At 42.1% G+C, this 25,116-nt stretch overlaps 1 protein-coding gene across 9 annotated transcripts in view; it reads left to right on the forward strand.

Annotated features, from left to right (window-relative positions):
• The window catches only part of ncoa2 (nuclear receptor coactivator 2), a 418,174-nt gene that overhangs the window by 387,685 nt on the left and 5,373 nt on the right, over positions 1-25,116 (forward strand). For all 9 annotated transcript variants that reach the window (XM_070891258.1, XM_070891269.1, XM_070891263.1 and 6 more), the window contains 2 exons: positions 10,554-10,731; positions 11,738-11,936. In XM_070891258.1, coding sequence (XP_070747359.1) covers positions 10,554-10,731; positions 11,738-11,936 — 377 coding nt within the window. The remainder of the gene's footprint in view (positions 1-10,553; positions 10,732-11,737; positions 11,937-25,116) is intronic.

The raw sequence follows: 25,116 nt of genomic DNA on the forward strand, positions 1-25,116 counted from the left end.
GCCCCTCGAACTGCTCCACCATTTAATAAGATCATGGCTGATCTGATTATGGACTCAACTCCACTTTCCTGCCCGCTCCCCATAACCCTTTATCCCCTTATCACTCAAAAATCTGTCTATCTCCGCCTTAAATATATTCAATGACCCAGCCTCCACAGCTCTCTGGGGCAGAGTGTTGCACAGATTTACAACCCTCAGAAGAAATTCCTCCTCATCTCAGTTTTAAATGGGTGGCCTTTTTTTTTTAAACGAAACCACTGCAATTGAATCAGACTTCCGGGTTTCCTGACCAATTAACGGGAGCGGGTGTGATGACATCATGCATGGCTCCAATTCAGCTTGGATATTTAAAGGAGCAATGCAAAGTTGACAGTTGAAGGTTGAAGGAGGTTCAAGCGAGGTTGTTGGAGAGTGGATTATGTTGATAGTGAATTTCTTGTTGGTAAAGAAATTTATCTTGCTGGAGAATACAAAATATAGGCTCAGCACCTAAAGCAGCCCTGAGATTCAGTGATGCCTCCCTGGAAATCCTGCTCTAAGGAGTTTGGGCCTGCAGAGAGGACCTATTCCTTGCTGACTGTGTAGGAGGAGCCAGCTGCGGAGACCGAGAAGGCATGGCTGGAGAACTCAGCAGAAGTGAGCAGCAGGAGTGTGATAGCCAGGTCATGGACTCAGTGCAAGAAGTGCTTTAATAACCTCATGAGGTCAGGAAAGGTGAGTACAGTGCTACATTGCCCTACATCCTGATGTGCCTGTCATCCCAACCTCCTCATGCTGTCTTCCCGAGCCTACACCTGCACATCACTTCTCTCACCATCCTACCTTGCAGGTGCACCCATCCCTCACTGTCAATGCACCTACTCACATCTCAATCTAACTATTCAGCATGTACACTCTCCCTCATAATGCAGTGACCCTCCTCTCCCTCATAGTCACCCTCTGCAGATGTTGCCCATCCATCCCTTCCACGCATTCCATGACTCACTCAAAGGTCTTGTGTTTCCCTCTTTACTGGAGCGGAGAGCACTGAACAGCCAGGAGAGGCAAAGAACTGGAGGTGGCCTTCCAGTCATGTCACCAGTGACTGCAGCAGAGGAAGAGATGCAGGAGATCAGTGGAGTTGCTGGCAGTCGGAGATGGAGAGACAGGGAACTCTGTTACCTGGTGACAGAATTAAATATCATACAGCTACATGGCATACAACAGTCACTCGTGGACTTGATGTCAGCAGCCAATGAAATATGATCACGTGCATAATGTTCACTTAATACATTCTTCTTATATCAGTTCTAATTCATGTCTTTACTCTCCCACAGGCCCATCAAATGTCGCCCAGACAGTTCAGCCAGAGGAGGAAGGCGACTCCTCAGAGGACGTCACAGACTCTGAGGGTGCACCATCACACGACCCATGCACTCCAGCGCAGATGCACACACATTGGTGGGATCGATAAGTCATAAAGAAGACCTGGTGTGTCTCAAGTCACGTGAGCAGGAGATTATGGTGCAGATGGGGACAGCAGTGAAGAGTCCTCGTCGGAGGACGCAATGCGCTCAGCTGGATGAAGATGCTGAATCTTGGGCCGTTGACAAAGCAGATGATTTTGGAGGAATCTGGCTATGGTGTGTTCGTCCATGGAAAGGGTGGTCACCTGCATGGATCATATACGTCATTCAAACGAGTGCATGCTTCTCTCTTACCAATAGCTTGCAGCCTCTGAATGCCAACTTAACAAGGATAGATAGAAACCAAGACTTGGCCATTCATCGCCCCACTGATGTGCAGCAAGTTGCTGTGCAGCAAGTTGCTGTCCAGCTCCTTGCTAGTAGGGAAGTGCAGTTAGGCCATGAGAGGGATGATGGTGAGAGGAGACATGGAAGTGGGGAACACTGCTCAAAGTGTTCCCACTTTTCCCTGTTGTTTCCGCCCCCCCCCCCCTTCCCCAGTTAGAGCCCCACATGTCCTGAGGGCCAAGTCTTTGCCTCACGGGCTCCAAAACCCAGAGGATCATCATCCTCCTGTTCCTCCTCCTCCTCCTCCTCTGAAGAGGCTCTGTGCCTTGCTCCTCCAGCAGTTCCAATCCTAGTTGCTGCACTAAACTGCAAAATCCTGAAACTATCTCCTGCCGATCTCTGGAAGGAGTCTGAGTGAAGAAGTTGAGGACGGTGGTGACTTTGACAGCCATTGGTAATGCGTGTACTCCAGGTCCACTTGCAGCAGGTCATCTTCCAGCAAGCTACAAATGTCTGCCAAGACCTGACTCGATAGCCTGAGCCTCCTGAGGCACTGGTGTTCAGTCACGTTGAGGAAGCTGATCCTCTGCCTATATACCTGGTGTTTGGGGGTATCGCCTCCTGCGAGCTGCACCCCTGTGCACATCCCTTTGCTCCTGTTGAGCGGCAGGTCAGGCAGGGGAAAGCCACTGCTCCTCCTGCTGGTGCTCATCTTGGTTCCCATCTGAGCTCCAAGGTGAAGCAGCATAAGTGTCACGCATGCTGATCTGATAAATGACCGAAGTAAAGTGGAGATCAGACGCACAATCCTCCAGTGTAGGGAGAGTGACCTCAAGTTGTAGAAATCACCACCTAACTGTCGGAACAAGTGGTGTCAGCAAAAACCTTTCCCTTGGGGGAAGGAAGCAGGTGTGAGTGTTTAAGTTGAGTTCCCTCAATGGCCACTCTGCTCTCGCCTTACTTTCACTGGTGAGGTTCAGCAAGCCCGGGGATCCCATAAACACCCAGTAAAAGCTCAAACCACAGTTAAAAAGGCTCTTAATAGCCTCTTAACTAGCTCTTAATTGGTTTAAATAGGTAACCCGCCACTCCCAAGGGGGGTTTTTCGCTCACAGCCTCATGCGCGAGAGTTAAAGGCGGAAGCTGGCAGGTTGAAGCCAGCTTCCCGATGCGCTGTCAATTTCAGTGCTTTTAACCACCCATCCGCTCACAAACTCTTTAATATTTAAATTTTCCTCTTTTCCATTTTTTTTTAAACAGAAAATAATTCCTACTGCATAAGCAAAAGTTCTGCTTGGGAATTGAGATGACTAGTAACTGCAGTGGTATCACAATAGAGTTGTGAATATTGTTTTTTATCTAAAGAAATAACATTGTAGTACTTGTTTCTGTCCACTGACTGGTGCTGTGTAGAGAATGGAGATGTATTGCTTGCTTGGTGTTCTGCATAGCATAAGCTATTCTGCAAAGTTACTGAATATTGCAGAACTAATCAGTAGCTTCACTGTAAGCAAGTTCCTGATTCCACCACAGCTGATGCTGGGGAAAGCCATTCTGAATGCTTGAATTGGTTGGATTAAGTCTCATACCTGTGATGTAACTAGTAAAGGTTGATCACATGCGTATTTCTATTTAAAAAGTTATGATTCCATCAATGTCAGAGTATTGCAGCCATCTCAATCAAGTATGGACAGTCAATCACTCATAGCTAGAATTGACTCTTCAATTAGTTGTACAAGACCCAGTGATAAGAAGGTAGAACACTGGAGAGTTTTAAACAGCAATATTACAGCGCACACAATTTTTAAAACATATCTATTGTTTTTTAAGTAATACTGAAACAACACAGAAAACTAAACTGACCGTAGTCATTATTTGTCTTGCAAATCTTGTTGCTGCCTAACATATATGAATGCAAAGAGTTGGATTTAGTGTTCCCAAGGGATAGATTTTTGGCGTGTAGTTTTACAAATCAGCTCCTGAGATAATACAGGCAGCAACAAGAATTTTACTGTGACCGACTATACTTTGAAAGTTGATAGTGTTTGGTTATTAAACTAGATCTTCTGAAAATATTTTGCTTTTGTGTTTACAAATTACAAAACTCAGTTGAGTAATATTTAGTTATATTGGATTTCCTGGTGGGTTTTATGCACCTGAAAACCTCTTCTTTACAAATTTGTGGTGTGATAAATCCATGTTTGTGCCATGCTTGTGTGTGGAAAGGCAGATTTACAAATCCTAGTTTAAAGAAGTTGACATTTGAGCAAAATTAAGCTTTTTATCTAGCAGATATATTCCAAACATATAATGTACATTGGTACCAATTTAATGCTTCTCCGATCTAGATTGCCCAATTTATAATACTAGGAAAGTGTAATTGTAAAGCTATTAGAAATAACCTATTTAGAGACAACTCGGAGGGTAATAGGAATGTGATTTTATCCTACTTGTAAGGAACACTGTCATAAGAATTAAAACAGTTACTCCCTAAGTACTCTGATGTGCCAAGAGTTTGCATACAAGATTTAACTTTAGTGGTAGCAAATAAATGCTCCTTATTTCACACAAGTGGCTTCACATTTCTTCAGATGTATTTGCTCATTTTTAAGATTAGTTAAGTACAGTGTTACAGTCCGAAGGATAACGATTCAGAGTTATTGAAAGCTTCTCTCTTGCATGACTGGTAGTGAGAAATATTTGTAGCATTACCACTGTGGAGTGGGTAATAAATGTGACCCGTTTATATAGCCATCTTCCATTATAAATGTAGAATGGATGATGGCTATAATGTGGGAAAATACAGGTGGGAAAATGTGAGGTTATCCACTTTGGTAGGACAAATAAAAAAGCAAATTATTATTTAAATGGGGAGAGATTACAAAATGCTGCGGTACAGAGGGATCTGGGGGTTCTTGTGCATGAAATGCAAAAAAGTTAGCTTGCAGGTACAGCAAGTAATCAGGAAGGCAAATTGAATGTTGGCCTTTATTGCAAGGGGGATGGAGTATAAAAGTAGAGAAGTCCTGCTACAACTGTACAGGGTATTGGCGAGGCCACATCTAGAGTACTGTGTACAGTTTTGGTCTCATTTAAGGAAGGATATACTTGCATTGGAGACGAGACAGTTCAGAGAAGGTTCACTTGGTTGATTTCTGAGATGAAGGGGTTGTCATATGAAGAAAGGTTGAGCAGGTTGGGCCTATACTCCTTGGAGTTGAGAAGAATGAGAGGTGATCTTATTGAAACATCTAAGAATTTGAGGGGGCTTGACAGGCTAGATGCAGAGATGATGTTTCTCCTCATGGGAGAATCTAGAACTAGGGGCATAGTTTCAGAATAAAGGGTCTCCCATTTGAAACAGAAATGAGGAGGAATTTCTTCTGAGGGTCGTGAATCTTTGGAATTCTCTACCCCAGAGAGCTGTGGAGACTGGGTCATTGAATATATTTAAGGTGGAGATAGACAGATTTTTGAATGCTAAGGGAGTCAAGGGTTCTGGGGAGCGGGCGGGGAAGTGGATTTGAGGCCAAGATCAGATCAGCCATGATATTGAATGGCGGAGCAGGCTCGAGAGGCCAAATGGCCTACTCCTGCTTCTATTTCTTATGTTATGCAGATACATGAATTTATAATGGAAAAGTGAACAAGTACTTTTGCATGTAACATTTTTCATGTCAAGATCATAAATAAATAAAATGTTACAGAAAAATAAGGATAAAATGTATGACTTTGAAATGTGGATTGATTTACTCCTGCACATTTCAATCCAATATTCCTAGCCTCTAACCCCACTACACCTGAAGACTACAATTGGCCTTGACTTGCTGTGTACATTGGCACAGGTCTAGTATGTTCTATATTTATAATTCCTGACTAACTAAAATTTTATCAAGGAGAAAGATCTAATTTAAAATCATATCCTATTTTTATGAAACAATACCAATTTACAAAAATACTTTTTACTTTATTACAAAATACTTTGCACAGTAGCCGCTATCTTTACAAAACATGAAAGGAACTGAAGTTTCAAAATTGATCTAACTTCAGGAAATAATGTACCATTTATAAATTTAGCAGTAATCTGTCTTTCATTAGACGTTGCATATTGGCATGTTGTCAAACTGGAAGAATCCAGTACTAAATGGTAATCGCACAATAGGATTCTGCATCCAAACAACACAGCAAATGGAGTCTAGGGATTAAAATGAATTTCAAATGGTTTATGAGCTATTTGGCCTTTGGTGCACTGAAGCACATTGTCAAAGCTTAGAAATTAGAAAGTGGCTTCCATTTACCAAATGTTGTTGCAGCACCTAAAATATCAAATTTTGACTGAACATTTGAAATAATCTGATCAATTTCAGGAGTAGACTTTTAAGTTGCTGTGCAAATGCGAGAACTGCATTATTAATCATGGACTGATGGGCTGTTATTGGGCAATTTACTGTATCCCAACTCAACTATACAGCCTTAATTCCTTTATTCCTTTGTTATATTTTGCGATGGTCTTGAAGTAAATTCAACTTACCAAAAAAATAACCTTGAATAGGATGAACTTTAAATAAATGGCATTCCTTTATTTGACACTTCTAGTAGTAGAATTATTAATTCTTTAATTAATTAATTATTAATTCTAATACGTCTGCTAAATTTGATTGTAGAAATTACCATTTTCGAAGAACATGCCCATTTTGAATTTAGGCAGGTTGAGAGTTGCAACTTTTTGTTTCTAACCCTCCCCCTCCAGAGTTCAACCTGGTTCCCCCACAACATAATGCTATGACAGGGATGATCAGCAGTAAATTCTATTAATAGACAGTAACCTCCATTCTCTGCTAACTCATGGGATAAATGCATCATGTAATGTGGAAATATCTTTTAGATTAAAAAGCCCCCAGGTCTGATTCATGACTTCTTCTGAATTAGCTATCATAGAAACATAGAAAATAGGTGCAGGAGTAGGCCATTCGGCCCTTCTAGCCTGCACCGCCATTCAATGAGTTCATGGCTGAACATGCAACTTCAGTACCCCATTCCTGCTTTCTCACCATACCCCTTGATTCCCCTAGTAGTAAGGACTTCATCTAACTCCTTTTTGAATATATTTAGTGAATTGGCCTCAACAACTTTCTGTGGGAGAGAATTCCACAGGTTCACCACTCTCTGGGTGAAGAAATTCTTCCTCATCTCGGTCCTAAATGGCTTCCCCCTTATCCTTAGACTGTGACCCCTGGTTCTGGACTTCCCCAACATTGGGAACATTCTTCCTGCATCTAACCTGTCTAACCCCGTCAGAATTTTAAACGTTTCTATGAGGTCCCCTCTCATTCTTCTGAACTCCAGTGAATACAAGCCCAGTTGATCCAGTCTTTCTTGATAGGTCAGTCCCGCCATCCCGGGAATCAGTCTGGTGAACCTTCGCTGCACTCCCTCAATAGCAAGAATGTCCTTCCTCAGGTTAGGAGACCAAAACTGTACACAATACTCCAGGTGTGACCTCACCAAGGCCCTGTACAATTGTAGCAACACCTCCCTGCCCCTGTACTCAAATCCCCTCGCTATGAAGGCCAACATGCCATTTGCTTTCTTAAGTGCTTGCTGTACCTGCATGCCATCCTTCAATGACTGATGTACCATGACACCCAGGTCTCTTTGCACCTCCCCTTTTCCTAATCTGTCACCATTCAGATAATAGTCTGTCTCTCTGTTTTTACCACCAAAGTGGATAACCTCACATTTATCCACATTATACTTCATCTGCCATGCATTTGCCCACTCACCTAACCTATCCAAGTCGCTCTGCAGCCTCATAGAATCCTCCTTGCAACTCACACTGCCACCCAACTTAGCCATTAGGTCTGACTGCAATTGACCTCCGTATCCCCAGGGTTCATGCTCCTATTCAGCAGCCCTGCTCAGTGGGAACAGGATAAGCCTTGACTGCAATGGCCTCAAAGTTGACTAGCCAACTGAAGGAAGAGAAACGATGGAAGATAAATGAGAGAAAGAGATACTATAGATTGGAATAGTCTTTTAAGAAAAAGGCTTCTTTTATGAAATGTGACTTAAAGAGTCACTTCATCATAAACTGCTAATTTTGTATGAGATATTATGACAATTAATCTTTAACAGTGAAGTGAAATTATGGTCAAAGTTGATCTTGAGCTGCATTTTATTATACATGAAAGAGAGGCAAAGGAGGGATACTGAAGGCTGGGTCAATAAAGTAGATTTTGAAGAGGTTTTTAAATGGCACTTCATAGCTAGGAATGGGTTATCCAAAGTTAAAACGCTGGACTTGAGAACACTAGTAAAATAATTGAGGAAAAATTAGCACATTTGTTGTGAGGTAGGGGAAATATACATTTTAGTCACATTATCGTCTCGCTTGTCTGTTTTCAGCAGTTCATGTGGATTTCATCTTGCTGATGCCGCCTTGTATATCGTTAATTCCTGTTTGTCCATCTTTCTAAATGCATAGAGGCTATTTTATGGTGTTACTTCATACTGTAAAAACAGATGCTCATGAATGAGAGTTTGATTTTTTTTTAATATGATTAAGAGTGAGGGATTAACTGGACACTGATGTTATTAACCAAATGGTAAATCATAGAAACATAGAAAATAGGTGCAGGAGTAGGCCATTCAGCCCTTCGAGCCTGCACCGCCATTCAATAAGATCATGGCTGATCATTCCCTCAGTACCCCTGTCCTACTTTCTCTCCATACCCCTTGATCCCCTTAGCCGTAATGGGCCATATCTAACTCCCTCTTGAATACATCCAATGAACTGGCATCAACAACACTCTGCGGCAGAGAATTCCATCGGTTAACAACTTTGAGTGAAGAAGTTTCTCCTCATCTCAGTCCTAAATGGCCTGTCCCTTATCCTATGACTATGTCCCCTGGTTCTGGACTTCCCCAACATCGGGAACATTCTTCCTGCATCTAACCTGTCCAGTCCCGTCGGAATCTTATACGTTTCTATGAGATCCCCGCTCGTCTTTCTAAACTCCAGTGAATAAAGACCCAGTTGACCCAGTGTCTCCTCGTATGATAGTCTAGCCATTCCTGGAATCAGTCTGGTGAACCTTCGCTGCACTCCCTCAATAGCAAGAATGTCCTTCCTCAGATTAGGCGACCAAAACTGAACACACTATTCCAGGTGAGGCCTCACTAAGGCCCTGTACAACTGCAGTAAGACCTCCCTGCTCCTATATTCAAATCTCCTTGCTATGAAGGCCAACATACTATTTGCCGCCTTCACTGCCTGCTGTACCTGCATGCCCACTTTCAGTGACTGATGAACCATGACACCCAGGTCTCATTGCACCTCCCCTTTTCCTAATCTGCCGCCATTCAGATAATATTCTGCCTTCGTGTTTTTGCCCCAAAAATGGATAATCTCACATTTATCCACATTATACTGCATCTGCCATGCATTTTCCCACTCACCTAACCTGTCCAAGTCACCCTGCAGCCTCTTAGTGTCCTCCTCACAGCTCACACTGCCACCCAGTTTAGTGTCATCTGCAAACTTGGAGATATTACACTCCATTCCTTCATCTAAATTGTTAATGTATATTATAAGGAGCTGGGGTCCCAGCACTGAGCCCTGCGGTACTCCACTAGTCACTGCCTGCCATTCTGAAAAGGACCCGTTTATCCCGACTCTGCTTCCTGTCTGCCAACCAGTTCTCTATCCATGTCAACACATTACCCCCAATACCATGCGCTTTGATTTTGCACACCAATCTCTTGTGCGGGACCTTGTCAAAAGCCTTTTGAAAGTCCAAATACACCACATCCACTGGTTCTCCCTTGTCCACTCTACTAGTTACATCCTCAAAAAATTCCAGAAGATTCGTCAAGCATGATTTCCCTTTCATAAATCCATGCTGACTTGTTCCGATCCTGTCACTGCTTTCCAAATGCGCTGCTATTTCATCCTTAATGATTGATTCCAACATTTTCCCCACTACTAATGTCAGGTTAACCGGTCTATAATTACCCGTTTTCTCTCTCCCCTCCTTTTTTTTTTAAAGTGGTGTTACATTAGTTACCCTCCAGTCCATAGGAACTGACCCAGAGTCGATAGACTGTTGGAAAATTATCACCAATGCATCCACTATTTCTAGGGCCACTTCCTTAAGTACTCTGGGATGCAGACTATCAGGCCCCCAGGATTTATCGGCCTTCAATCCCGTCAATTTCCCTAACATAATTTCCCGCCTAATAAGGATATCCTTCAGTTCCTCCTTCTCACTAGACCCACTGTCCCCTCGTACATTCAGAAGGTTATTTGTGTTTTCCTTCGTGGAATCAAAGTATGTTTATGCCATTAGTGGAGAGACAAATAACACTAAAACATAATTAATCCAAGAATGCTCTTGCTAAAGATTAACTGCTCAAGGATATAGAAGTCTGCTTGTGTTGTTCCAGTTATCAAATTTTGTATAGTGGTGTTTGTTCGTTGAGGAGTACTGCTCTCTTTATATGGGCAGTGGAGCAAAGATATACAACTGCAGTGAAGGGCACGTTAAAAAAAAAAACACAGCTTTTATGGTGACATCATTTACCGCAAATTTATTATGTGTATGCATTATCAAGTAGAAAACCTTTTTCTGTTAGCCATGTTGACATTTAACTGGAATCTTTTTTGATTGGGATTTCTACTAATTGATACTCTGTACAATGTTATCTAGATTGGAGAACTGTTTGAAATTTATCAGCTTAATAGTCTGTGCATGTATTGTAAAATTGTGCATAGAATAATAGCTGCTTCAAAATTGCTAAATCTGGTTTGTTCATTCACAGGGATGAATCAGCAATCTGATGCAGGATTTGGTGGGGCTACAACCCCCCAAAGCCCATTAATGTCCCCAAGGATGAGTCATACACAGAGTCCAATGATGCAGCAGTCTCAATCTACACCTACCTACCAGTCACCTTCTGAGATTAATGGCTGGCCACAGGGAAACATAAATGGAAACAGGTACTTCTGATCATTTCCCATTATCTTTTAATTTAAGCTTTAAAGTATTCTGTATATTTACAACTGATGGGGTGGGTAAAACAGACTTGGGTCTCGGAAGCCTATATGGAAATACAGCATGACTTCCTAACACCACTTTAGACATACCTTCGCCATAATAACTGCAGCAGTCTTGAAGAACAGGCCCAAAATCACATTCAGGGCACCTTGGGATGGACAGTGTTGCTAACATCTCGAGCACAAATCAAAAAAAATAGAATAGTTCGCTTATTGGCTGGCGGACCAGATCATGTGCTTGTATAGAGAGGAGCTGTTTGAATCTTTTGAGAAAGGATAACAGCCATCCGTGTTGACCTAACATGCCCCGGACTTGCTGCTGCTGTTAAATCCGATACCCTAACGTACCTCATCTTTTGGGGGATTATTTTAATTATAGGCCATATTTACTTTGTTTAGTGGTTGGGGGTTGTTGGAAATCAATTGGTAGACAGGCAGGTGCAAAGCTGTGTAGTACTGTCTATAGAAATCTTCATTCTTCATACAACTTCTCTACTGGATTGTGGCAACAGTAACTTGTATTTACCTAGTAGCTTTTAACATACAAAATATACCAAGGCTTTACAAAGGAATAGAGATATGTTGGGGGACAGGGAGCACTGCAGTCCAGTGAGATTTAATGTGGAACAGGTTACAGGTAGCTGCATTTTGGACAAGTAGAGTTTGTGCATTATGGATAATGAGGCCAGCGAGGAGAGTGTTGGAGTAATTCATTCTGGATGTGATGAGAGCATGGGAAAGGATTTTGGTAGTGAAAATGTAAATAAGACATTCGTGACTCAAAAATTTGGCAGCTAATGAATGCCGCATGTCGTCCATTGCAAAATAATTGTGCCTGTCCTTTGTAAGGTTCATAACATCTCAGACAAGACCCACGTAGTAAAATGCTTTTGGGGAAATCTATTTAATCTAATATGTCATTTTTGTTTTTTCTCCTCTTGTAACACAGCATGTTTTCACAGTCGTCCCCACCACAGTTTGGACAACAGGCAAACACCAGCATGTACAGCAACAATATGAATATCAGTGTTTCTATGGCAACCAACACCGCCGGTATGAGCAACATGAATCAGATGTCAGGGCAGATTAGCATGACCTCAATGACCTCTGTGCCTACATCAGGATTGTCCTCTATGGGTGCTGAACAGGTAAGAAATGAGCAGTGTTTTCTAAATGTAATTAAAATGGAACACCATTGTATTAACAGCAAATTGTTAGACCAATAGCTAAGGATTCAACCGATGCATTTAACCAAAGGCAAGAGACTAAAGTTCATGGAATTTTAAGATTATGAAAATACTTTGCTAAAATACTTCGTATTGGAAAGCATTTCAAGTATTAGGATAGGATAGGGACCAATAGTATTAAAAGTAGAATATTTCCTATTGCAATTAGACTTCACTGAAAGAAGAAACCATTCTCGAGCATTAACAGGTAGCTGCCATACTGTGCTGGCTGATCTGTGAAAGCAGCTTAACACACAGATTTTTGCAATTCATGTAATTGTATTGTCAGAGAATATGCTGCTTTCTACTGGCTAAATGGAAACTCATCCCATACGATATTCCATTTAGCACTCAGGGGCTGAAATTTCATTATCTATATTCTGGGTCCAGGACATTTAGGGTGAAAAATTTGGCTGGAAGGTTCCAAAGGCGCTAATGTCAGGTGGCTGCTAAATTTAGTAACGAGAACAGCAAAATTCATTTTTTTGCGCCCTGAGTGTGGAGTAGAGCACTAAGGGAAGCTTTCCCCACTTCTCTTTGGGGGGTGGGCTGGGTGTGCTAACTAAATATATCGTGCTAAAGAGCTGGCTTCGTAGCAAGCTAAAAGAGGCCTCCCTGCAAAAAAGAAGTCGGGACAAAAAACATTCCCTATACATTACTCCCTCCCTCTTTCTCCCACCCCCTCCAAAATAAAGTTTGATTTTTTTTGTTGCAATTTATCACACTTGCCTCATGCAGTCATTCCTTCCCTTAGCATCCCGGAACAGCTCTGCACGCCAGCTTTCTCTGGTGGGGGCGCTACAGGTGCAGCACAAACCAAAATTTGCTTCCGTGTTGATACCGGGGGCGTTGCACAGAATGTCGACACTCACGGCTGCAAACCCTCTAGCGTCCCTCACGAGGGATGCTATGCAACAAAATTTCTCCCCCTTAGAGTTTGGACTTGATAATTTTATGACTTGGAAGCTTAATAGATCAGCAATGAATCTTCAGCTGTAAGTTTTTATATGTTATCCACCTTGTTCCTAATTCTTTGATTTTCCTGTACTGATTTGACACAAGATTTTAACTGTTTATAGCAAAACTGTAAATACATATATAAAGTAGACATTCATGATCTTTCTATTAAGAGGAAATCTAATGGTCAGAAATGAATATTTATAATACTACACATTTTACTGCTTCAGTCACTTTATATAAAAAAAAACACGTATTTATAGTGCCTTTCATATTGTTAGGACATCCAAATAAAAATTTACAGCCAAAGATGTACTTTTAAAGTGTAGTCGTTGTTATGTAGTTAAATGCTGCAGCCAATTTGCACAAACAGCAAACCAGTTTTACCTGTTTTTGGTGCTGCTGGTTGCCAGCAAAATGTTGGCCAGTACACTGGGAAAACTCCCGAGCTCCTTTGATTAGTACTATGGGATTTGAAAAGGCAGATGGAGACTCAATTTAACATCTAATATAATATATTCAAAAGGGAGTTAGATGAAGTCCTTACTACTCGGGGGATCAAGGGTTATGGCGAGAAAGCAGGAAGGGGGTACTGAAGTTTCATGTTCAGCCATGAACTCATTGAATGGCGGTGCAGGCTAGAAGGGCTGAATGGCCTGCTCCTGCACCTATTTTCTATGTTTCTATGTTTCTATCTCATCCAAAAGATGGTACCTCAAACAATGCAGCTCTCCCTTGGCTGAGATTATGTGCTCAAGTCTATAATGGGGTTGGAACCAAAACTTTGACTCCAAGGTGAAAATACAACCACTGAGCCAAAGTGATACTATAGAGGCCATCTGCTGTATTTCAACCAGTAACTTTGAATTGGGACCAGAAAAGTCAGGCAAAGTGTTTCATGTACTATTCCCTCATAGTACAGCTGCTAACTTCCAATATCCTCCTGATTGATAAATCAATCACACAACTCAAGAAAAATTAATTAAATTGTACTTTTCTTCATACCTAGACCTAATAATATATTGTACTATATGTGTAAGACCAAAATTTGTGGAATTTCAGTTATGAGCCCAAAGAGGGTAGAGAGTCAGTCCCCTCCTTTATGGTCGTTATTGGAGATATGCGGTTGCCCATTGATCTGTTGGGTCAATGAATTTATTAAATGAGTGGCTGATCAGGAAAGACTCTGGTTCAGTCTCTGGTCAAATGATATAATTGGCCTTGGTGCCCCAGGTTAGGAAAGAGAATGTCAGCTGAGGCTCTTATTCCTGATCAATATTTAATAACCTCTGCTGGAAGTCTGCAGGTGAGGGCAGAATTGGGCTTAACTATGTTCCCCTCTCTTCTCCTCCTCCCTCCCCACCCTGGATGAATAGCCTACTGACATTGTAATGGCTCACATGTGATAAATGATCACTTGGAAGATGCCATCATGTGGAACTTTACCTTTTCAAAAGTGGAGAGAAAATTAGCGAGAGTAATAATTACTATTTGAAGACGCCACCTTTTTTCTATTGAATTTTTAAAAACAAATAATGTCTGATATGTCTGAATGAGAAACCATTGGTGGTGGAGTGGAGGGAGCAAGGGATAAGGAGAAATCCCAGTGTTAAGAGTGGAATGTGTGTGCAGGGACATAAAGTAGGGGATCCCTAAGGCAGGATGGGGTTTGGCCATTGAGATTTTTTAAAAAGGACAAGAATTTTGAAATCAACACACTGGGGCATGGGGTGTTACTGGAGCTCGGACATGACTGGGTGATCAGTATGTTGGACTTGATGTGGGTGGTGACATAGTTTAATGTGTTTTGGTAATGGACAGGATGTGGGGAAGAAGCTGAACTCCAAGTCGTGTAGGATGCCATGGCCCCATGCTTCCTTATACAGTTTGAGTTAGCAGCAAAAGAATATACTATCCTCTTCTTTGCAGGCATGTTATCAACTGCAGATGCAAAAACTTTGATACTTTTTCAAGTTAACCAGCATAACCAGACACACTATCGTAAGCCCAGTATGAGTTTAAAATAAGGTCATTCAGGTAACCTTCTGGAAGATTAATGTAATCAATACTAAGGACTTGGATGCCAACATGAATTGTTATAACCTTATACAGTTTCCATCCCATTTCCCCTTGTCTGGAGACAAAAATGCTTGATGTTTATTGGATCAGTTACATACATAGTGGTTTTATATAAACACGTGAGACCACACAAAAAATCATTCTTATTGTCTTTCCCAATCTGATTTGCTTTTTCTTTGTATCTAGATCCTTTTCAGATCAGCTAACATCTCTGTAAATAGTACGCAAGGCGCCCAGTATTAAATGCAGGCCATTAGGCTGGTCATAGGTGAAGAAATCAAACTCCACCTATACAAATCAGTTCTGCCTACTGCTTGTTAATCAGAATTTTCTTCAGGGCAACTGACAGATTTACTAATGACTAGTCAGTACTAGGATATTGTTTCCTCACTCTTTTAATTATAATGAATATTCAGTTGTTGAAATACACTGCAGGAATCAAGTTTCTCTGCCATTACTGATGTACAATCAAATTTTTGCTTAATTTTATGCTCTCCAAGATCAACGTGCTAGTGCTTGAAAATTGAAACATAGTATGCAGTATCGAAGGATTTTTAAAGCCTGTTTTTGTTGCCATTTTAAAAATTGATGTTTTCGGGTTTTAATTTTACTATTTTAAAAACAGGAAGGTGTTCAATGAGAAATAATAGGGTCCTAAAAGTCCTGGGCAAATCCAGAGAAAATCATGAAAACCAAAGGTACAGTTAAGCTAAATAGGAAGTCTCAATTAATTACACTGTTTATGGACACCACTTTTATGGGGCTCACCATCAAAGTCTCACTTAACCCTCAAGAAGTGAAACTGATTATTGTGGCTCAAACCACTTACCTGCCACTATGATAGTGGAATATTAAAAATTGAGAGAGATTATACACCAGGAACAACTACAATCTTGAGTGTATTAAACAATGCTTTGGTATGTGACCTGAGTTGGTCTTTGATGATCTCAGTTTTAAGGGGACTTGGCCCGACGTCGTCCACATGCCTGACATGAAACTTCCAAAACAAGCGCTCCACTCGGAGCTCCGACACGGCAAGCGAGCCCCAGGTGGACAGAGGAAATGCTTCAAGGACACACTCTAAGCCTCCTTGGAAAAAGTGCAACATCCCCACTGACACCTGGGAATCCCTGGCCCAAGATTGCCCAAAGTGGAGGAAAAGCATCCGGGAAGGCGCCAAGCACCTCGAGTCTCTACGCCGAGAGCCAGCTGAAGCCAAGCGGAAGGAGCGCATGGCAACCAAGCACCCCATCCACCCATTCCTTCAACCACCGTCTGCCCACCTGTAACAGAGACTGTAGGTCCTGCATCAGACTCACTAGTCACATGATAACTCATTTTTAGTGTGGAAGCAAGTCATCCTCGACTCCGAGGGACTGTCTCAGAAGAAGAAGGGGACTAACTGTGTTGTAACTTTGCCTGTTCACTGCTGTACTTGCTCCATACCAAACTTGCAATGAAAGGCTGGCATTCTCTGCAGCATAAAGAATACAGTCCTTGCAGTACGACTGAAATGAAGATCCAGTTCCCTTTTTTTTTTAAATCTAAATTGAACAGCCTTTGTTTCTTTTCCTACCAAAAATCAGGTCCAGACCATAAACTTTGTGAAGTCAGTAGGGCATGTATGGTGTGTATGTGCAGCTCAGGATGTGAATTTTGGTAAAGCAAGTGGGTAATTTGGGGTTGGTTTTCAGTACACCAAGATTGCAATCAGTCTGGTTCAGCCTGAGAGCGTGACCAGCAATAGTGCCATTTGTGGCGGGGGCTCAATTTGTGGTGGGGAATAAAGTTGGTTGCTTCAATCATCCCAATGGTTAACTGATGGAAGTTACAGCTCATCAAAGACTTGATGTCAGGCAAACAATCTGGCAGCAGAGACTGTGGAGGGGACGGGCGACGTAGTGTAGAGCTGGGTGTCATTGGCGTACGTGGCTTTGAATGGTGTGCATTACATATATACATTTCACAATTTATTTTAATTCCTATTATCTTTCTTTATAAACCTCTGCAGTTATATAAAAACCTTCCAATGTACAATTTCATGTTTTCAATTAATTAAATTAATTTCATTAGAATTTCTACATTTTCTCTGCCATTTATTCTACATTCATATATTTTAACTATCATTCCCTTTATTCCCAACAATGCCTGAAATGTACCAGCAAAATGTTACATTCTCCATTACTCTCACTCATCACTATAGAAAACAACACATCATGTGCAAATGTGCACAGTCATGCCGATTGAGCCTGAAAATACCATTAACACTCAATATTCTGTAATGAGAACTCAATTTAACTTACTCAATCACTGTTAATCAATAGCCCTTGTGATATTGTACATTAGATTAATGCTATCAAGCGGCACTTACCAATAACCTGCTGACCGATGCTCAGTTCGGGTTCCGCCAGGACCGCTCGGCCCCAGACCTCATTACAGCCTTGGTCCAAACATGGACAAAAGAGCTGAATTCCACAGCTGAGGTGAGAGTGACTGCCCTTGGCATCAAGGCAGCATTTCACCAAGTGGCATCAAGAAACCCAAGTAAAATTGAAGTCAATGGAATCGGGGAGTAAACTCTTCACTGGCTGGAGTCATACCGAGCACAAAGGAAGATGGTTGTGGTTGTTGAGGTCAATTATCTCAGCCTCAGGACATCGTTGCAGGAGTTCCTCAGGGCAGTGTCCTAGGCCCAACCATCATCAGCTGCTTCATCAATGACCTTCCCTCCATCATAAGGTCAAACAGTGTGGATTTTCGCTGATAACTGCAAATGTTCAGTGCCATTCGCAACTCCTCAGATAATGGAGCAGTCCATGCCTGCATCAGCAAGACCTGGACAACATTCAGGCTTGGGCTGATAAGTGGCAAGTAATATTAGCGCCACACAAATGCCAGGCAATGATTATCTCCAACAAACAATAGTTTAACCACTGCCCCTTGACATTCAACGGCATAACCATCGCCGAATCCCCCACTTTCAACATCCTGGGGGTCACCATTGATCAAACTTAACTGGACCAGCCACTTAAATAATCAGACTACAAGAGCAGTTCAGAGGCTGGGTATTCTGCAGCGAGTATCTCACCTCCTGAATCCCCAAAGCCTTTCTACCATCTACAGACACAAATCGGGAGTGTGATGGAATACTCTCCACTTGCCTGGATGAGTGCAGCGCCAACAACACTTAAGAAGCATGACTCCATTCGGGGAAAAACAGCACACCTTAAACATTCACTCTCTTCACCGGTGCACCATCCATAAAATGCACTGCAGCAACTCGCCATGGCTTCTTCAACAGCACCATCCCAACCCCCGACCTCTACCACCCAGAAGGACAAGGGTAGCAGGCGCATGGGAACATCACCATCTCCAAGTTCCTCTCCAATCCACAAACCATCCGGACTTGGAAACATATCGCCGTTCCTTCATCTTCGCTGAGTCAAAATCTTGGAACTCCTTCCCTAACAGCACTATTGGAGTATCTTCATGGACTGCAGCGGTTCAAGAAGGCAGCTCTCCACCACCTTCTCGAGTGCAATTAGGGATGGCCAATAAATGCTGGCCTTGCCAGAGACTCCCTCATCCCATGAACAAATTTTTTAAAAAAGATATAAAATGTGTATCCTCCAACTCACCAAGAGCAATGTCACGGAATATCTACTGTTTTGCTAAAGTTTGTCCATGTGGGGTTTGTAGAAACATGACTGATTTTCTATAGATTATGGGCTAGAATTTCCCATCAGCCTGCCAGTGCCCAATCGCCGCCCATAAGACTGGGAAGATTATTGCTGGCAAAAACTTCTACAAAAACATTTTTTCAATCCGCCAAGCGAAAAACATGATTTTGCACCCCATTCTGGGCAAAAAAGTATAATTTACGGTCAATTGGGCGGTTCGTAAACACAATGGGCAAAAAATTTAAAAATCAATATAAATTTACCCCGAGGCTGCGGGTTGGGCCTGCCACCAGATAAACAATAAAAATAATTTTTCAAAAAACATGAACTAACAAATCAAAAAAACATTCCCAAGACACTTTTAAACTAAATCACCGCAATACATTTTTTAAATAATTCGTAAAAAAAACCAATTACTAACCTTTTTCTTGAAGAACTACTCACCTACTGCCCAGCTTCGCTGATCCTCGTGGGCGTTTTTTTTTAAACTTGCCTACGGGTCACCACTCGGCCAAATATCACACCAGGGCGATCTCGGGACGGTGCACGCCGGTGGTCCGCTCCCCAGCGGTACCTCAACCAACGGCATAACTCGGGTAAGGACATTTTCGCTCACCTGGTTACCACCCACAGTGGCCAAAACTGCCCAGAAACTGGGTGGTAAGCCATTGGAAATTCAAGCCTTATGGCTATTAGATCCCCACTGAGATCTCCAGTGATTAATTTGAGTTTATTATGAAGTGGATGAACAGTTTAGGTGAAAATTCTTTTAAGTGACATTGCTGGACTACACAGGTAATTAGTTTTAGAACTGCACAATTAATTCTCTACCCTAATGCATGTCACCATCTAGTGTCCAGAACACAGGATGTAGCAATATTATTGATCACACTTTCTATATCAAAATAAATTTGTATAACATCATGCAAATGCTGAAAAACTATTATATAACACATTGTGAATTATCTACAAGTAATTCCTTAAAAAATAGATTTTTCATTCCATTTGTTCAAAATTTACATGCAGTTTCTGCCATCCTACTGGGAATAGTCATTTGGGAACTTGCCCTTTCAGCAAATCATGTTCTGGTCGCTGTGCCCTATCTGCCAGCTATATATATAAAGTTTTGTTTTCGGCCTCACCTTTAGCGTTTCCTTAGATCTTCTATAGAAGGGGAGGAACTTGGCACAATCGCAATCACTAAGGAGGTGGTACTCCGTAAGATCATGGGACTAAAGACTGATAAATCCCCTGGACCTGATGGCTTGCATCCTAGGGTCTTAAGAGAAGTAGCGGCAGGGATTGTGGATGCATTGGTTGTAATTTACCAAAATTCCCTGGATTCTGGGGAGGTCCCAGCAGATTGGAAAACTGCAAATGTAATGCCCCTATTTAAAAAAAGGAGGCAGACAAAAAGCAGGAAACTATAGACCAGTTAGCCTAACATCTGTGGTTGGGAAGATGTTGGAGTCCATTATTAAAGAAGCAGTAGCAGGACATTTGGAAAAGCAAAATTCGGTCAGGCAGAGTCAGCATGGATTTATGAAGGGGAAGTCATGTTTCACAAATTTGTTGTCGTTCTTTGAGGATGTAACGAAACAGGGTGGATATGGTGTATTTGGACTTCCAGAAGGCATTTGACAAGGTGCCACATAAAAGGTTACTGCACAAGATAAAAGATCACGGGGTTTGGGGTAATATATTAGCATGGATAGAGGATTGGCTAACCAACAGAAAACAGAGTCGGGATAAATGGTTCATTCTCTGGTTGGCAATCAGTAACGAGTGGGGTGCCGCTGGGACCCTAAACTATTTACAATCTATATTAACAACTTGGAAGAAGGAACTGAGTGTAATGTAGCCAAGTTTGCTGACGATACAAAGATGGGAGGAAAAGCAATGTGTGAGGAGAGCACAAAAAATCTGCAAAAGGACGTAGACAGGCTAAGTGAGTGGGTGAAAATTTGGCAGAGAGTATAATGTTGGAAATTGTGAGGTCATGCACTTTGGCAGAAAAAAATCAATGAGCAGGTTACTATTTAAATGGAAAAAGATTGCAGTACAGCGGGACCTGGGGTTACTTGTGCATGAAACACAAGATTAGTATCCGGTACAGCAAGTGATCAGGAAGGCCAATGGAACGTTGGCCTTTATTGCAAAGGGGTTGGAGTATAAAAGCAGGGAAGTCTTGCTGCAGCTATACAGGGTATTGGTGAGGCCACACCTGGAATACTGCGTGCAGTTTTGGTTTCCATATTTACAAAAGCATATACTTGCTTTGGAGGCAGTTCAGAGAAGGTTCACTTGGTTGATTCCGAAGATGAGGGGGTTGACTTATGAGGAAAGGTTGAGTAGGTTGGGCCTCTACTCATTGGAATTCAAAAGAATGAGGTGTGATCTTATCGAAACGTCTTAGATTATGAGGGGGCTTGAAATGGTGGATGCAGAGAGAATGTTTCCACTGGTGGGGGAGACTAGAACTAGAGGACATAATAGAATAAGGGGCCACCCATTTAAAACTGAGATGAGGAGAAATTTCTTCTGAGGGTTGTCGATCTGTGGAATTCGCTGCCTCAGAGAGCTGTGGAAGCTGGGACATTGAATAAATTTAAGACAGAAATAGACAGTTTCTTAAACAATAAGGGGTTATGGAGAGTGGGCAGGGAAGTGGATCTGAATCCATGATCGGATTAGCCATGATCGTATTAAATGGTGGAGCAGGCTCGAGGGGCCACATGGCCTACTCCTGCTCCTATTTCTTATGTTCTTATGTTCTATCATCAGCAGATCTGTTTTCTAAACCTATCGGGGCTGAAATTGGCCCTTTCGAAAAGGCCGGAATGGCCGCCGAGTCTCCCCGGAGGAGCTGCCATTTTTTAAATTGTCTTTCCTCGGGTTTGGAGCGGTGTAAGGGACCATTCCACCCGTTTTCCCGCTGCAGCGTGCTTGCGCTGACCCCTTACCGACCAGTGGCGACCCCTTCCCGAAATTGCCCCGTGGGAAATTGCTCCTTTCCCGGAATTGCCCAGCGGGAGCAGCTTCGCCGTTGTTTTTGCCGACGGTACCCTTTGTGTGGCTTGGCGGCATGGCCGCCCTTAAAGGGGAGGTGGCGCTGCCGGCAACGCCATGTTTTTTTGCCAGGTCAGGCCGACTATTGTATCCGTGGATTCAGCCGGGCCGCCAAAAGGCAGCCTGGCACCCACTCAGTAACAGAATGTTGAAGCTTGTTTTTCCTGTGCAGAGGATCTTTGGGATCCAGCTCAGCATAAAAGTGTTCTCTACTCCTGGCCAGACAATCATACAGGCTCAGAAGACCACTGGTTAAATATTCTCAGCTGGAAAGCAGCCTCAAGAATCTGTGGGCCCCACATAACCTCTATTGACCCTCAGAAGAGTTGCTTCACTTGACTTCCTCTTGATACCAAGAACTAGTGACCTGCATGAGTTTCTGGTGGATTTACCTAATCTTATTTGGCTTGTGGGATAAGGCACTTGCACGCATCGTCGTTTTTGGAGTTTAACTGGATATCTGTGTATCTGCTATATATTGTTTCTTCTGCTGAAAGGAAAATATTAGTTAGTTGGTGTGCATGGGATACTGGGCTTTAATACAGAGTGGATGAAAGATCTTCATTATCATTTGTTTATTTCATTTGAGAGCAAGACTTCAAGATGAAAGCTGCTAAGTAAAATTAGAGCACATTCTATTTGTGGTCTCTTCTTGGGTCCATATGCAGAGGCGAGAACAAGGCTTTCTTTATAAACAGTGCAGACAGCAGGTTTGATGGTGGAAGAAATCAGCTGACTGTACAGGGCATAGTTTTCTGAAAGGGATTGTGTGCCAGGTTTCCCCTCCCTTCCAGTGAAATAATGGCAGTATTTTATTGGTAGCTGAATTTCTTTCAAAAATGAGGAAGACTAAAATTTGGGAGTTGGCAATCTATCGTTCTACTCTGCATTATAATGCAAATAATGTAATTCAGTTGCAGGATCACAGGAGTTTTAAATCTTGACATGATGAGTTCAAAGAAACTCCAGCACAACATGATGCAACTTAATATATTTTTACATGAAATAAATTCCACGTAGTATATTAAAATAATGTAAATTATTCACGATGGTGGCCTCCACAATTGAATACCCTGCCAGCATTCAGTATCTAAGCTCAGACATGAAGAATGGCTATTTGAATAGGTGGAATCTGTGGAAGTGTACCTGAGAGCCAGCATCTTTAGGAGAGGTAGGGAAAAATGGAGTGAGAAAAGGAGGCATTAGTGCTGAGTAATGGAACTTTTTTTTTGCAGTTAGTGTTTGCGTCAGATTAGCGATAGTACAGCCATATACAGAGTAAACGCCCTCTACTCTTACCTCAATAATGTACCTCAATTCCAACCAGTAAAGCACTATTTCCCATACCTACCATCCTTATGCTATATCTGAAATTACCAATTTATGCTATGGGCTCCATCTTAAGTGGAACTGACTTTAGATTGTCCTCTTTTTTTGTGTTAAGACTCTTGCAGTCGCCAGCGACAGATGATACTTATCCCATCAGACTAGGTTGGATTTGAAGCCAGGTCCCATAGATGAAATGATACTGTGCTATTTCACTCCTGCACTAGTCATTCTATACCATGTTTATTGAGCGATATGGTGTATTTGTTACAGTAACTGTGAAGTTCTTCATTTATGGAAGGAAAGATTAAAATATGCTAGTTATTTTAGGTAACTTGCTAATGACTCTTTTGTTTTAGACATTGAGATTAACTGGTGCCTTACTGGCAGTCCCTGCTGTCTTGAGAACCCTACAAAAAGAAGAAATGACCAGATCAGGAGATAAGTTAGAAAAAATGAAACATTCTGGCCACAGATTAAATAACCCCTTTGTTTTGAAAGTATGATATTGGGTGAACTTGGGCATAAAGAGGTAGAGAAAAGTAAATTTCCAATGGAAATCTAATTTAACATACAATTTTAAATCTTTAAAATGAATATATCTCTTTTTCAGAAGGATGTTATTGAAAGTAGCATTGGATGAATTGAGTTTTGTAAATATTTGTAATTTGGTTACTCAAGATTTAGGGGCCGAAATTGCCCTCAGCGGGAAATTGGGGAGGGCACTTTGAATTAAACGGAAATTTACCGCCCGGCGGGAGTCCTGGGGAAGTGCTGGAAAATTCTGCTCTTTAACTCTGACACTGCCTCCCAGCGCTTTGGGGCGCTGTTTGAGATGGTGTGGGGCGGGTTTGTGAGGGAGCGGGACGGTGATAACGTCAGTGCGATGCGCAAGTGCCACATCGCGCTTGCGCGTCGCAATGTCCCTTCATTTAAAGGGGAAGGATGCTGCAAGGCCGACGTGGAGCCCACTGGGCCACCATGGAGGGGTTCGGCCAAACCAGCGGCTGCCATTGTCGGGCCGACTCAGGAATCAACGACAATTAGAATAAAATGGTGGCCACAGCAGTGCACCCTCCCCTTTAAGGGCAGCCGCAGTGCCCAGCCACTGGCAGCTTCCTGCCTTGCAAAGCTGTCGGGGGCACCGACCAGTAGTGGCCCGCGCTCCCGCGGGGCAATTTCCCCCGTGGGGCAGTAAGGGATCTCTGCCGGGTGGAGCGGAAAACCATTCCCGCCGCCCCCAGCTCTGGGGCAATTGCGGACGGGTTGGCCCCACCGCCTGCCCCCAGGTGGAAAGGCTTTACCGCCCCATTGGAGGTGGTAATAGGCCTTAAAGAAAGGGGGAATTTCTTTTCCCCTCTTTTCCACCCCCCCCACCCCCCAGCTCCGTAAAGTGATCTATTTTTTATTGTGCTGGCTGTTTCTTTTAGTCCTGTGTAAATTAATTTTCTAGCTCTTAAACAGCAAACAACATAAAATATTTAGCACCAAAGCAAGCTTTTGGATGTTTGTTGTTGCTGATGTGAACTTAAAAGTTTTTTGCGACTTCACCAAGAAAGATTTATTACAAGAGTGCTACAATAACCAGTTGCAATAAATAATTGAGTGTGTTTCCATTAGTACAGGGAATAGATTTATTAACTAATGGTGAGTAGTAAAAGCAGAAAGTCTAAACACATTCCTTGTTTTAAAAACTTCAATGCTCTCATTAAAAGGCAATATTTTAAAACATTTAAACCATGCAACATTGTGCATGCAGTACTGACTGACTTCATTCTTTCACTGCTGCTGCTACTTTGGAATTGGAATTCTTCTATAAAACATAATCAGTACAATAGGTACGGAGTGTAAACTAAAAATATCAACATTCTGCAGATGATTGTATTGTGAAATAGTTTTAATAGCATGCGTTGATTTTGGATTATTTAATTTTTAAACTGCATTAGAGTCCTGGGTGATAAGTTTATAAAGTATACAAGCTGTTTTTAAAA

This window comes from Pristiophorus japonicus, chromosome 1, assembly GCF_044704955.1.
Source record: "Pristiophorus japonicus isolate sPriJap1 chromosome 1, sPriJap1.hap1, whole genome shotgun sequence".
Classification (NCBI taxonomy): Eukaryota; Metazoa; Chordata; class Chondrichthyes; family Pristiophoridae; genus Pristiophorus; species Pristiophorus japonicus.